At 38.5% G+C, this 15,594-nt stretch overlaps 1 protein-coding gene across 3 annotated transcripts in view; it reads left to right on the forward strand.

Annotated features, from left to right (window-relative positions):
• Positions 1-1,312: 1,312 nt before the first annotated feature.
• Positions 1,313-15,594, forward strand: part of LOC126483616 (UDP-glucose 4-epimerase-like) — a 37,803-nt gene continuing 23,521 nt past the window's right edge. For 2 of the 3 annotated variants that reach the window (XM_050106661.1, XM_050106658.1), the window contains exons 1-3: positions 1,313-1,463; positions 6,461-6,711; positions 9,177-9,290. In XM_050106661.1, the coding sequence (XP_049962618.1) occupies positions 6,469-6,711; positions 9,177-9,290 (357 nt within the window). In that variant the 5' untranslated portion in view covers positions 1,313-1,463; positions 6,461-6,468. Of the gene's footprint in view, positions 1,464-2,757; positions 2,899-6,460; positions 6,712-9,176; positions 9,291-15,594 lie in introns of all 3 variants that reach the window. The other variant, XM_050106660.1, reaches the window with a different exon arrangement.

The raw sequence follows: 15,594 nt of genomic DNA on the forward strand, positions 1-15,594 counted from the left end.
CCAGAAACAAAAATGGTTCAAATGGCTCTGAGCACTATGGGACTTAACATCTACGGTCATCAGTCCCCTAGAACTTAGAACTACTTAAACCTAACTAACCTAAGGACATCACACAACACCCAGCCATCACGAGGTAGAGAAAATCCCTGACCCCGCCGGGAATCGAACCCGGGAACCCGGGCGTGGGAAGCGAGAACGGTACCGCACGACCACGAGCTGCGGGCTTGCGAGAAACAGCACATATGCCTAAAGTGGTCAGTTTAGCATCAGTATTAACTGCGAAGGTCTTTTCAACTAACAAGGAATCATAGCCGTTATTAACTGCAATAGTTTTTATTAAATTCAACTCTTCATTAAGCTTGTCAGGTGACAAAGGTATAGAATTTTATGGGACTGAGGGCACTAGCGGGCACATCTGACGTGTATTAGTGGCTCTTCGAAAAATACCGTAGGAAAGCCTGTCGTCAACAGCAATACTAAGGTCCAAGTAATGGAGCTGACGATCGTTATTTTCTAGTTCACAGTGAACCTGATTTTTTTCATGAAGACTGTTAAAAATTTCAAACAAATGTCAGTTTCTTCCAGGGAACAGCTATATACGATCAAAATGTTGTCTAAGTACCGAGAATACGACAAAATACCGAGATCAGCAGCCGAAAAATCACTGAAGAATATTTCTTCCGGCAAATTACTGAAAAAATCTGCTAAGATGCCTGCCAGTGGATTATCCATTGCCAGGCCGTCAGGCTGTGGATTATCCATTGCCAGGCCGTCAGGCTGATGGCATAGCTTGCCATTGCAAACAAAATATTTAACACTATTCTTGGCAAACGAATTAGGTCAGTCACTTGCTCATCACCAATATCTTTATTAAAAGTACCTAGATTTCAGGCACTACCTCTCTACCGACATTATTCCGTGAATTAGTTCATTATCAAATGTTAACGGAGTTTTGGGTCACCGTGTAATATAGGAATCTTTTAAAACAAAGTGTAGTTTACTTTGCTATGACGTCTTTTATCTGATCATTTCAACTGTCTTCGGTGGACTTCTGTTTATTTAGTTGCATCTTACTGACTCCAGCCGTCTGGAAGCTGTCCACGCAAATTTCGCAACTTACGCTGCACAGTTTTATTTATGATCCATGAATTCCCTCGTTCTAAGACAGTGTCGGTGTTTCCGTTACCCTGCCACGTCCGAATCCGTGAGTCACGCAATTGCAGCAACGCAATACGGACGCACAGCAACAGTTCCGGCAATTGTACAACGGCGGCGGCTGCTGGAGCCTGGAGGGGGCTGTGACGTCACGCACCACTGACAGCTCGCGCCGCGTCACAGGTGGTGGCGGGGGCAGTAGCTTTGGCAACACGGGCGTGTGATGCGAAGGCTGCCAGGACGCGCCTAGCGCGAGCGTGAAGAAGATCCTCCAGTCGCAGGCAGTGCCGTCTCGTGCCCCATTAAAGGTAAGAGTTCACTCTACTCGTCCGACAGATCCATTGGCTTAAACGCATTAATCTATCTGTTCCACTTTCAGCAACTGACATTATGTTACAATATTCATATGAGGAATTACGGGAGCATCGTCACTGTATACGTTTGTTGGAATCTCCGCCCAATTTCATTCTGGCTGCACACGACAATTAACTGAACCTTAGGAAAACTTCAAGTGAAAATAAAAAGGAAAAGCGACCACTAGCGACCTCGTTCATATTGTACTTCGTAGCTGTGAGTGTCCTTCGAATGATGAAGTGTGAAGAATTGTAAGCTCCCGGTCCTGCAGTTGCTTAATCTGCAACACATGTGCTGCATTTGTCAAAAGTTGCGTCACGTGCCCGTTCCGCGTAGTCCGGTCGAGAAAAACGTGAGAAGCGGCGCAGCCAGTGAAAACAACGTCTAGTGTAAACTGTTTTATCGCCAGCGACTTCGACGCGCGTGCGGAAGAGCTTCGCACAGGGTTTCGCAGACGAGCGATGCGCATCTCGATTCCTTGCACGCGTGAGATTATGAAATAGGTGTCAAGTACTGCAGTCCTTGGCCGTATACGTGCCGTGAGAAAGTTGGGGCATGACTGTCGTCGCATGACCGTGTACTGCCCACCAACGGTGTCTTGAAGCCGTAAGCACGATCGTGAGAGAGATAATACCGGTAAACATTCTCAACTTCATGGAAATAACTTTTTGTGCGATTGTAAGCGGAAGACGCAGACGGCTTCAATGCATCCTATACAAAGGCGACCCGCTAGTACAGTACGAGATACTGCCGTAGGAACAGGTTTCCGGCAAACCGTAGGATTCTTCGCATTCTCAGTATAAAGGTCATTGAACTGCGCGCATCATATGGTCGCCAGCTCCACGTTCAAGTGCAAGGTCAATGTCATGCGGAGACAACAACCTGAGACAATTTTCTTTTAAGCGCGTTCGCACGAAGACGGCCTCTGGTACTGCAAGAAAACTGCTTGGTGAACAGAAGATAGCGAACATTGATTGATGTAAAAACGAATTAAAGTGTATTTAGAAGGTGTCAACCAAGCACAAAGCGCAATTATATCTTTACTAGAAAACTGGCCTTTGCAGTATACAGTGTGATACTTATTTAGCGATTTCTCACTTATAGCATCTAGAGTAATTGTTTGGCAACATTATCATCAGAGATGTACAAATTATGATCTTTTTTCTTGCCTTCCTTTACTCAGTAATGTAATGGTAGTGAGCATGATCAGAGATATACAACATATTTTAAAAAAGTTTTTGGTGACAGATGCAAGAGTGCACCCAGAATATGAGCCCTGGTTCAGTATGCTTTGACAAGTAAGTGGTGTATTACATCGCCGATGTTCAGGAATCACTTGGTGTCTTGTTAATTTGGAAGTCCTGCCAACCCACAACATTACAGCATTGTGTGAGTAAACAATCATTTTGACAGTATCCAAAATGCATCTGAAGGAGTATACCATACTCACTTCATAATAGCTACACAATCAAAACTGTGCATTAGTGGAGAATTCAAAATAAAGGACTACTTCAGTCCAATTAAGAACAACCAGTGGACAGAGTGTAGTCATTAGAAATTTAACTTTTCTAATATGTAGCCAGCTGATATGGTGTCACAAATTAGAAAAGCAACATTAATGCTTAGAATGAAGTTGCAGGTGCAAGTATTCATGTGATAACTTTCTGGGCTGTATTAGTATTTTGTATACAAGGCTTACTCTTCAGCATTCAGTAATGCAGTTGATAACAACAGATACCAAAATAATGGCTAGCACTTTATGTCCACGAATATTTACACTCATGTTCAGAAAAAAAACAGAGCACCTTGAATGACTAGAGACAGGACATTCATATTGACAGGACATGTATATTAGTATGTTCTGCAGAAATGGCTAGCATATCAGTCAGCAAGGTACAGTATGTGTCCTGTTGTCTAGTAGGCACTGGGTGCACCACAGGCCCTGATAACTTGTTCCATGCATGGTGGTATCAACGTGCATAAGATGTGAATGGCATCCTGTGGTCTAGCCATCCAAACTGCACTCACCTGGTTCATGTATGGTGGTTGGAACTGGGTCACAGCAGTGCCACCATTATTTCACCATATCCCACACATTTTCAACTGGGGATAAGTCTGATCAGGTGGGCCATGGCAAAAGGCTGAAACGCAGAAAGCATGTATTGGTGTAACAAGAAGTGGCCGTGCATTGTGTTACTGAAAAATGGTATTTGGGTTGTTGTGCAGAAATAGTGTGGCTACGGGTTGCAGGATGTCATTCGCATAGGTACCACTGGTCAGTGCCCTGGACATGCACCAGCTGTGATTTGCGGCTGTACCCAATAGCACTCACACCATAAGGCCTTGAGTTGGTGCTGTATGTCTTGTGTGAATGCTGTCACTGTGATGCCGCTCTTCCTGTCAACATGTGAACCAAAATGCAGCCATCATTTTGAAACAATCAAAACTTGGATTCATCTGAAAACACTATCTGATGCCATTCCTGTCCCCAGTGACATTTACTGTGCACATTCGTCAAAGGTATGCAGAAAAGTGGATGATGCACATGTAACCCATGCCATAATAAACGGCAATGGACTGACAGATCTGTCCTACAGTGCCATTCAGATGAGGTGCAGCCTGATGCATATCATTGTGTTTTACGGCCCACTGTGAACCATTCTGTACACACCTGTTGCACTGCCGAACTGCTTTGTCCCACACAAACAGCAATTTCCTTTATGGATGCGTCACATTCTCTCATGCCAATAATATGCTCTCTCTCAAACCCACTGATTTGATGGTATGGTTTGCTTACATGTCTGTGAGGCATCCTGCACGTCTTCTCAAGTCACGCTGATCCATTACCTTAGGTTTATAGCGACAGAGAGAGCTGGAAGTAGGCGGTGTTGTGCTGCATTATTGAAGTTGATCATGAACCCATTGGCTGACATGATTCCAATGCTAATTATTTCTGCAGAACATACTAATTTACATGTCCTGTGAATATGAATGTCCTATCTCTAATTGTACAATGTGTTCATTTTATTTTTGAACATGAGTATATTTCAATTTAACACAAGCCATAATTTGTTGTTGGTATACTTTACAGATGTAGTGGGCAGTGCATGCTTCTGGTTTGGTGGAGGCTCTGGTCTTGGTCTACATCCTTGGAGGCTTCCTTTCATTATGGGAGTTATGGAACATGACATTTATTTGTCACACCACTAGTATGATCATGTGGCTCATGGGTACATCCTCTAGAAATTTATCCAGTTTAGTTTTCAATGAGTTAAACCTACTGAAACCTACTGTTCTCTGCATTCTCAATCTTCTTCTGCTCTGCTATAACAATTGTCATGCATTTCTATATCCTCCTTACGATGCCTCTCCCACTAAAAGAATAAGAACAGTGGAACACACATTTAAATTAAATGGAAAATTATATGAAAACTGTACTTGGCTCCACTGTTTGGATATTGCTGGCTGTATTAACGTGCTCTGTATTATATCAAAGCAAAATTCAATTGAGAATTCAATCCTGGTTGGCCTTTCTTTCTAACCTTCCCCACTCTGTCCCTCACCCCGACACTTGAGTAAGGAATAACAGTTCCAAAAGCTGGGATAGTGTCATGTTATATAATATAAATCTTGTAAATGGTTGGCTTATCATATTTTTGGGTCCATTTTAGGACATATTGCCATGTTAATTTGGGTCCAACTCAAGACATAAGAAATTAGTTAAAACAAATTATGGAAACATTAACTTTATACATTTATTTCTATGTTTCAGATAAAAAAATCTACTCACAAAGCAGCGGCAGAACACACACATAAAAGGAGGTTATAAATAGGCAACCTTCTTTTCTGTGTGTGTTCTGCCACTGCTTGGTGAGTAGATTTTTTTATCTATCCAATTTCATTATATTGTCCAAAATTGATTGTTTTTGCTATGTTTGTATTTTTCACTAGACATGACTTTTTCAGAACTGTATTTGTGTATAGCATTGTGGTATGAAAATGTAATATCTCTAGCAGCACAAGTCAAATGACTGTTATTTCCATCTTTAGTTTTAAAAAATCTCTGTTAGGAAGCTGTAGCATTAACAGCATTCCTGTGTTTAGCTGTTTTCACATTCTCTTTAATACCACCCTTTCCTTTATGTGCAACAGAAAAAAAGGTAGGAGGTGAGGTACTGGCAGAAGTAAATCTGTGAGTACGGAGCATGAGCCGTGCTTGGGTAGTTCAGATGATACAGCACTTGCCCGCGAAAAGCAAAGGTCCCGAGTTCGAGTCTCAGTCCGGCACACAGTTTTAATCTGCCAGGAAGTTTCAGAAAATTCTCCTGTACACAGAGTGCGATAAACATGTTCCTTGCTACTGTGATTGCACAATTTCCAAAATTTATATTCCCACTGAAGATAACATTACGTATATACTTTCTTTTAGCCACTACTAAACAATGAGATAAAAAAAAAATCAGTAAAGTTAAAGTGATCAAAAACGTGTAGATGAGTTACTACACACATGAAAACAAAGTAAACATGTTGCCTCTGTTATGATGCCAAATGACTAAGTGGAAAGTTGTGGCAGAACTGGTAGCCATGCCTACCCATTGGAGAGGGTAGGCATAGCCATAATACAATGTTTAACACTGCTATGTTGAAAATAGAGGTCTAAGGTTTAAAAAAAAGTGTCTGTGCCAGTCATAAAATTCTCAAACTCCAGACATTTTTGCAACTTTGGACATTACACCAGACAGCACTTGAAAAACTGTGACTGTCCAGGCTAATGCTGGGTGTACGGTAAGCCTAGTCATTGGCCACTGCCTGTGCTTTTGAAAGAGACATATTAAATGTAATTTAAGTCAATCTTGCACCTTTCCTAGGCCCTTTCATTAGCATTACGCAGTAATTTAACAGTTTAATATAATTTCAGTTTTAATTTTCTTATCATACATTTACCTTTCAGATCACAAAATGGCAAATTTTAGCACTGTATTTGTAACTGGAGGTGCTGGTTACATCGGAAGTCACTGTATTGTAGAACTACTTGAGGCTGGATACAGTGTCATTGCCATTGATAATTTTGCAAATTCCGTGAATGGAGAACATGGAGAAGCACCTAGTCTGAAGAGAGTAGAGCAAATAACAGGGAAACCAGTGACATTCTATCAGTGTGATCTTTTGGACAAGTCAAAACTAGAAGAGATATTTAGTAAAGTAAGTATCACTGGATTTTTTTTTACAAAAATTAAGTCAGCATGTATAACTTTTGTTCCTTGTGGTTTAAAAATTGTTGATTTAAGTGATTTATGAGATGGATAAGGAGCTTTACCTAACAACTTATTACTGTCTGTAGCTATGATACAGAATTTACTTGTTCACGTTTATTGCTAAGTCAACTACTGGTCTGTTTTATCACAAACTGCAACACACTGTAAATTTGTGTTACTTTGAGTGTTACTGTGTAAGATTAATGATTCTGGTACAATTATAAGCTGCAACTGATAGTCATGACTAACAGAAAGTGACGATGTAGAAAATTTATTGTTATTCATAAAATCTTGAACTTTTTTTACACTGTGTTTACACTGGTTGCTTCTGCCAAAGTAAACATCTCAGTTGTTATCTAATGGCAGAGCAAAGCTTCCAAATTATATTCTGATAATAAGTGTTAAGACAAATCTGTAATTGACTGTGAAATACATGGCAGAGGTCAGTTCCCACAGTAACAGAACCTCATTTATAACTTGAAAATTTTCAAGAGATTGACAGTTATTAAGTGAATCTGGTTTTATTAGTGTTCTTATACTACAGTGAAATTCAGCAGATTACATCCGTGAAGATTCCTTAGATCATTTGAAAATATTGATAGCTTCATGCTGTTAGTAAAATCTCATTGGGTTTCCAGCAATGTTACATAATCAAAGTTCATGACTTTTCACCTTAGTACTCCCCAGTCATTGTCAAGTAATAGGCCTGTGACTGACTGCTATGCGATTCATGGCACCATCATTATAGATCCACACTACTGGTCGTCATGCCACTGGTGCCAAATCTACCACATGTGGCAATATTTTAGCCCTGCATACTCTTTTACTTTACTCAGTTGCAGGTCACTACTATTACTGATGGTATTCTCTGTTTATTTATTTATTTTTTCCTGTTTCAATTTCTATAGCATCTTTTATGGTGGTATCCTGTAAACAGTTGATCTGCATGACAACTTAGGCATAATCAAATATAATTAACTATTTATTTTCTACAGCATGGAATATTTCTTGAGATATTGTAGGTTGAAAACATCTATTGTATTCAACAACTGCTATACAGTGTAACTACTTCATACAGTTTCTGGGTTAAAGTCAAGAACAGGGTCAGCAGCAGTCATGGTGGTGTTCGTCTATACGTTACCAACATATTGGCAATGTGTCTGTTTTGTGTAGCAAGTGGGATGATACTTTCACATAACCAGTGAGAGGTGAGAAAATGAATTTCTAGTGCCAAAATATAAACCATTTCTCATCATCTCTGTCGTCATAAGTATTTGACTGTTTTTTCCAAATATGTCACGAATTACAAAGTTCAGGTTAGGATGGAACCTAATAGCACAGCTTAAACTGCTGTGAGTAAAATGAGCAGCAGTTAAAATCATAATCTCCGTTGTTTCAAATATTTGACTTTTTTTTTCTTTTTTCGAGTACGTCACAAATTACAAGATTGTGGTTAAAATGAGATGTGACATTTGGGTCATGAGCTGGTGAAGCCAACTAATGTAAAAGCTAAAATACCCGGTTGAGGTGACGGTGACACTCTGATCTGTAGCGTAACCCGAGGCCTAGGTTAGGCTGGAATACAGCAATTTTACATATGAAAAAACTTAATCATCTTAGTTAGCACAATATTTTGCTGTTTCTTTAGAATGTGTTACAGGTTTGAAGGTAATGATATACTGACATGAAAATGTGACTATATTCCTTTGAAACAAGTCATCTGTTCACTGCTCTCTCATTGGCTGCACAGGCCCAGCACGTGACACACATTATACCTCACAGCAAGTGCTGACAACATTGTTGCATGAAACATTTAAGTATGTCACTAGCCCTAATGTAGACTTTTACTGTGTCTGTACTTGAATCATATATACACTGTGCACTGATACTTGTCATTCTAGTGCACATACTGATTTGTGTCTGGCAATTTTTAAACTTTTTGTTCAGGAGAAACTGTTTTACTTTTTTATTTGAGTCAGTTAAAGTGTCTAACTTTACTTCAATAACTGGGGATATGCATTTGGAAACAATTTTCTGGTGGTAGCAATATCTGTAGAAAATTCTCAGTATGTTGGATGTGTAACATTATATCCAAAAAACATTTAGTACATTTTAATCAGCCTATCTGTACAAATTGAGTCGCAAATATAGGCATAAAACTAGATAACTAAAATTTTTGTTATTTACAACTACATTTCCAATCTTGTCTTTTTTACTCTTCTCTGCATGTGGTTAAAATTTATTGCTAATATAAAACGTGGAAGACCAAAATTTCTTTTAACTGTAACAGTAAAAGTTTAATGTTGGTTTATTCTTTTCCAGGTCAGACTAGTAGTAGATGCATAGAAAGCCGAAATTTATGAAGTTGCTGAATAATTTTCATGTATGAAGCCTTAAATTTTATCTTTGCAGCACAAGATTGACTGTGTTATTCATTTTGCATCAATGAAAGCAGTTGGAGAATCGATGCAAGTTCCACTGCTGTATTACAAAAATAACATTGTCGGGACTATCAATCTACTTGAGGTAAGCACTCTTTAATTTTTGAAAAGTAGCTCCCTGTAAATATTAATGATTTGAAACATGATACACATTTTCAAATTATGGCTCCTATCTTTGACTTATGACTTACCTAAAGAACATTACTAACACTCTGGTCTGATGTTTGGATGTCTGACCTCCCCATTCAGCCTTCTAAAGGAAGGTTGTCCTCAATCCTGAAATAAAATCCAGCACTTTATCAGGGAACCTAATGTCTGCTCTGAACCATGGTGCAACTTGAGATTTTACACACATACAGAATTGTTTGAAGAGGTTAAAGAAGTGATAAGGGACAGAAAGTCCTAGGGCTCATTGATCAAACACTGTATTTATAGCCAAACATCTGCCTGGTAAGCCACGAGGCCATTTTTGTTTCTCTTATCATTCTATGTTTCTGTTAAAGGCACTGGTTAAACACTCTGTCCTTTCCCGACCCCCTTCCCCCCATGCCCTGCTCTTCTGCAACCTGTGATACTAAAAATGGTCAGTATAACACAGCTATTGCATCACAAGTCTACAGTTGACTGATTCTGCACTTGGGACTGTAGCATTTTTATTGTTTTTCTGGAAAGAACTAACTATTATGACACAAGAAATCACACATTTTTTTCCAAATCCTGTACTGCTTTCCTCAGTGCTGAAATTAACCCTTAAATTTTTTATTCACATTAAGCCAACCAACTAACAGGGATACTTTTATATTAAACAACTTCACTGTTCTGATTCCTTTATTTTGCGCCGCAATGAGATCTGCACTACCATACTTTGATGACAAGCTCTATCTCTAGCCTCTGTGTCAAAAGCTAGTGAGCTGCCTGTCAATGCACAACAGTGGCTCCTTACTGGGCAACATGTCTTTAAAGTCGGGCAAAGTCTCTCCAGTGCCTACAATTGTTGCTCGCCCTACTGTGGAGCAGCTACTTCTGAACTGCCAGAGAGCCCCAGGTATCAAGGTAAAACAGCTGAAGGTAGAGAATCACACGAACACAGTAGATATGAAGGATCTGCTGCAGCATTAGAGTGAGCAGTCATCTTGGCTGACTAAAAGTTCCAGGACAAATTTTTAAATTACCGTATTTACTCAAATCTAAGCCGCACTTTTTTTCCGGTTTTTGTTATCCAGAAAACCGCATGCGGCTTAGAATCGAGTGCAAAGTAAGAGGGCCAACTCTACGTTCTGAATTTTTTCCTACCTGTGACAAGAGATGGTTGCTAATAGGAACTTTTATGAATTGTGAATCACATGCAGTATTCTCTGCACCATAAGAATAATACGAATATAAACATTTTGCCATGTATTCTTTCGTGTGTGCTGCTATCTCATTTAAATCCTGTCTGCCTAATAAACTACGGAACTAGAGTGAGACAACAGCAAAAGCGGAAGAATATACATGCCATGTCATGTTTATATTCGTATTATTGTTATGCCGAACAGTGATACAGTCAGAAATGAAGCGTGACAACTGACTAGATTTTTAAATCTAAGATGACTCTAATTTCTGTGCAGAATGTAACGTGCCAAAGAGGCGTCTGCAAAAATTTTCAAACGGAGAAAAATTTTTGCTAAACTCTTGTTCAGAACATCTTATATCATACGCAGTCTATTATTTGATTCTTGTTGATCATTATCAAAGAAAGCAGCAGTGTAAGTAACAACAAATAGCAGTCTCTTGCCATTGTTTTGCTAATGAGACAATTCATATCTTTTTTTATTGAAAGCGGCGGTAGCGCGCTCAAAAGCAAGACATGCCACGAGCGGCGACAGGTCATAAACACTCATTATCAGAATGCGACAAACAATGCATGACACAGTACCATAATGCATTTTCAGCTTAGAGTGACGTAAACACCCATAACAAAGAGAACGGCACTTATCAGATCAAAGAAAAATAAGCAATCAATTCAAACCAGACGAAGCACGTGAAAAAGGAAGGGTACATCTATAAAAACAGATGGAGCACCTGATGCATAGCAATGGCTACCTGGTAAAGCTTAAGTTCTAAGCTTACGACTTGAACCTAACTACTGTAACTGTACCTGGCAAAGCTTAACTGCTAAGCTTAAGACTCGAACCAAACTACTGTAGCTGTATAGTCATTCATTTTCAAACTAAATTGTGTTTCATATTACAATGGACCAACTTTGTTTCGATTTGGAGGTGCGGCCTAAAACTTTTCTCTCCCTTTGAATTTCGAGTCTCAAATTTCAGGTGCGTCTTAGATTCGGGAAAATATTTTTTCCTTGATTTAGAGTCTTATTTTTCAGGTGCGGCTTAGATTCGAGTGCGGCTTAGATTCGAGTAAATACGGTACTTTCATACAAGAAACTAAACTGTATGTTAAGAGTACTATAACAGCTAATGGCACAATGATTAACACACTAAACACACTTCTAAGCATGGGAACATAATTGGAATTGGCTGTTCAGTCATCTTCCCAGACCATGTATTGTGTGTGTGTGTGTGTGTGTGTGTGTGTGTGTGTGTGTGTGTGTGTGAAATTTGTTCAAAAGTTACCAATGTTCTCAGTCTTGTTTCTATTTTTTGAGAACTTGGCACCTCTACTGTTAAGTGAGTTGTTACCTTTACTCTTCAAGTTAATTAAATTCCAACAGGACGTTGCATTACCATTTTTACAAATGTTCAAAAGAACACACGGAAGTTGAGACTCTGATGTCAAAATATCAGTTGGCTGATGAAAAATAACAATAAATAGTTGTTATGGTATGATGATGGATAAAGAAATAATTGCAGTACACCTGTGTAGAGTCTCTCACAGAAGGCAGGCAATGGGGTGGAGGTACAGTACAGGGAGGTAACAGTTACACTATAAGAACAACTATGACATACTCAAATTCTACGTCAGCCTAGCTGTCTCATGTGTACCTGGCGTGAGTCATATACCATTTTTTCTTTTTTTTTTTCCTTTTTTTTTTCTTATTACTCGTCTCCTGATTATCCAGACAATTTACTGTATCACTTCTAGTTCCACACAGTCCATGATGGAGTATTATAGCTCCAGGTGCACCTGCAGGGGGTGGGAGGTGGGGAGAGGAGGATAGGAGGGGCAGTGGGGGGCAACTGCTCCTAGTGAGGACCCATTTAGCTCATGAATATGAAAAAGTACCGAAATTTTTTATGACCTAAAGTGACCTGAAAATTGAAAAAATTATGTAAAAACAATATAAAGCATATGTAAAGTGAGTTGTAAAATGCACTAGAGTAATGTAAAACTTTAAAGGAGATTGGAACTGAAATTACAAAGAGATTGATTAATTTAAAATCACTATATTTTTCTGTAAGAAATCTCATTCAGTATGTAACCATCTTAGAGCTACTGTAGGGTATGACATCAGCATGCAGAGATTCTCGAAAGTCAGGTAACATCTTTGTTGGATAATACGTGCTTGCAGTTACAAAAGTTTGTAACATTTGCTCATACAAATGGAACATGCACTTTCCTGTTTTCGTTTAGTTTGACAAACAAATCTAAAAAATAAATGTTAAACACAAATATCTAAGAAAGAAAGTAAAATCTTAAAAAGAAATAATTGGAAACTTAAATACAGTACAGTACCTATATGACAAAAATCTAAAAACAAATTTATACTTCTGTAGCTAGGATCTTTTGGATTTTAGTGCTTGTGAACAATCCATAGTGCATAAGGAAAGAAAGATTGCATGTCAACAAACTCCGGGCATTACTAATAAGCTATAATAACATGAAATGAAGTTGCTGTTTGACTGAGTGAGGAAATTCTACATGTGCACGTGCTCCTGTTAAGGAGGATATTCATGGTGAGAGCTCTACCTTGTAAATATTGCCTTCCCAGGTAATTATAAAGTCATCCTCCCAGTTCCCATGTCACTTGGTGCACATGTCTTCATAAACCTCAACTGTCTTTTGGTGTAGCAATAGTTGCGTGACAAAACATACTCGTAAAAGCTTACTCTTTCAGAATTCAAATAATGATTAACAACTGTCAGGTGCTAATTTAAAGTAGCATAGCATGTTATTTCTTTTTATTTGCTGAAGGGGTGTTCATTTGCACTGCGTGGCGACCGAGCAATAGTTGTTGGTAGAAGCAAGAAGTCATTTTATGCGACGTAAGGTTGAGTGGCTTTCCTTGAGTAATGGTTATAAAATAGCCTTAATTTAAACCATTTCATATTCACTTCTGCAAATATGCAACACACTTGGGCAAGAATGCCTATATAATGAGATATCTGCTGCCTACCATCTACAAACACCCATCACAGAAATATTCTGTTCTGAGGACCTTAGTGATTTGCATAGAAACTGTTCCAGATGCTGACAACCTGCTGAAAGAGATGAGCCACATACGAAAAATACTTACAGAAAATGGGTACAACAACCAACAGATTTTGCAAGCTCTCTCTCTATTGATACAAAAGCAGAAGTCCCCCAAGGAGGACACAAAGAAGCGTGCTTTTTTGTCCTACTCTGGCTGTCACTGGAAAGATTAGCTGACCCCTAAAAAGGCATAACACTGATGTGGTCTTCGTGCCTCTGGCAAAAATTAGACAACTCATGAGGTCCGTGAAAGGCATGTAGGTCTTAGAATGGTTGGAGTAGAGTATATAAAATACTGTCAGTGTGGATGGTTCTCTGGCGGACACGGTGTGAGCGCTGTGTAGACAATGAGCAATATTTCTGTGTATGGTATCAAGAGAAATCGGCAGTAGCAGATCATGCTCTATAAAATGGACACCAAATTGCACTTGACGATACACCCATTATTAAATGTGCTATAGTTTTGGGATAGTACAATAATTTATTGAATACGTGGAAAATTGACAAATATTCTACTTTCAAGGACGATGTAAATGACATAAAGAGAATATGTCCATTGACTAGCTGTCAGTATGTCTTTGGCTGGTTTATTCAAAAGCAGTTACAGGCATACTTTGTAGGTTGTGGCACATTCACAAGACGTCCAATCACCAGTTTCAAAAAGTTTCACATATCTGCCAAAAATGCATATGATTTCTGAATGGCTTAAAGATGCAGTTGAAACATAAACTAATTTTGTTAATGTTATGACAAAAAAACTAAGAGTGTAGGACTACTTGTATGTGAGAATCTTGTGAAATTAGTACAAAGTAATTGCATTAAATTGAAATTAATGGCTCTTTTGAGTTGCTTTGTGCATTACATGGTTTGTCCTCAACAGGAAAAACAAGTTAAAACGATGTTTTTGATGATTTACAGAAGCTTATAGTACAGCCAGGTGACAAGACAGTATGAATGCACCTGTATTTCTCATAGACCCATAAATGATTTTGATTCTGAAACAAACTATACAGTTTTATGTTGCACATGATTTTACAGGTTGTGAGATAGGGGGAAAGAGATATAGTTTCTATGTAAATGAATTTGAAAACTAATGTTGAAGATTGTGGCAGTGGTTCAAAATATCAAAGGTTGGGAAATGTATACACATGAAATTTTTACTGGCAGGAAAAAGAATTGCTTGAGGGACTAGGGCTTACTATAGGACCAACAGAAAATAACATAAATGGCAGAAAATATAAAATCTGGAAATGTAAAAACATATTTTGCTGTAATTATGCTTATGGCTTTTTTATGGTTATAAAACTGACCAGGTACTAAAAGTGCACTTTAGAAACCAAAAGGACAAAATGATCAGATAACAATGCCCTCAAACTTTCTTAAGCAGATTTATGCAGAAAATGTTTACTGTATTTACTCAAATATAAGCTGCACTTTTTTCCGGTTTTTGTAATCCAAAAAACTGCCTGCGGCTTAGAATCGAGTGCAAAGTAAGTGGAAGTTCTGAAAAATGTTGGTAGGTGCCCCCACAACTAACTTCTGCCATCGAATATATATGTAGTGCTACACAGGCATGCTTTACAGGCACAAAGATAAATACTGGCGCCAAAACCTCTGCATCAGTATATCAATTAAAAGAAAAGGTAAAAGAATGTAAACATTATGCCATGTATTCTTTTGTGTTTGCTATCTCATTTAAATCCTGTCTGCCTAATAAACTATGAAACTAGAATGAGACAACAGCAAACGCGGAAGAAAATACATATCATGTCATGATTATATTCGTATTATTCTTATGCTGAATACTGATAGTCAGAAATGAAGCAGGGCAACTGGCTAAATTTTTAACTCCAAGTTGACTCTTAATTTCTGAGCAGAATGTAATGTACTAAAGAGGTGTCTGCAAAGATTTTCAAACAGAGAAAAATTTTTGCTAAACTCTGGTTCAGAAAATCTTCTATAATACACAGTCTATT

Source organism: Schistocerca serialis, chromosome 6 (genome assembly GCF_023864345.2).
Source record: "Schistocerca serialis cubense isolate TAMUIC-IGC-003099 chromosome 6, iqSchSeri2.2, whole genome shotgun sequence".
In the NCBI taxonomy this organism is placed as follows: Eukaryota; Metazoa; Arthropoda; class Insecta; order Orthoptera; family Acrididae; genus Schistocerca; species Schistocerca serialis.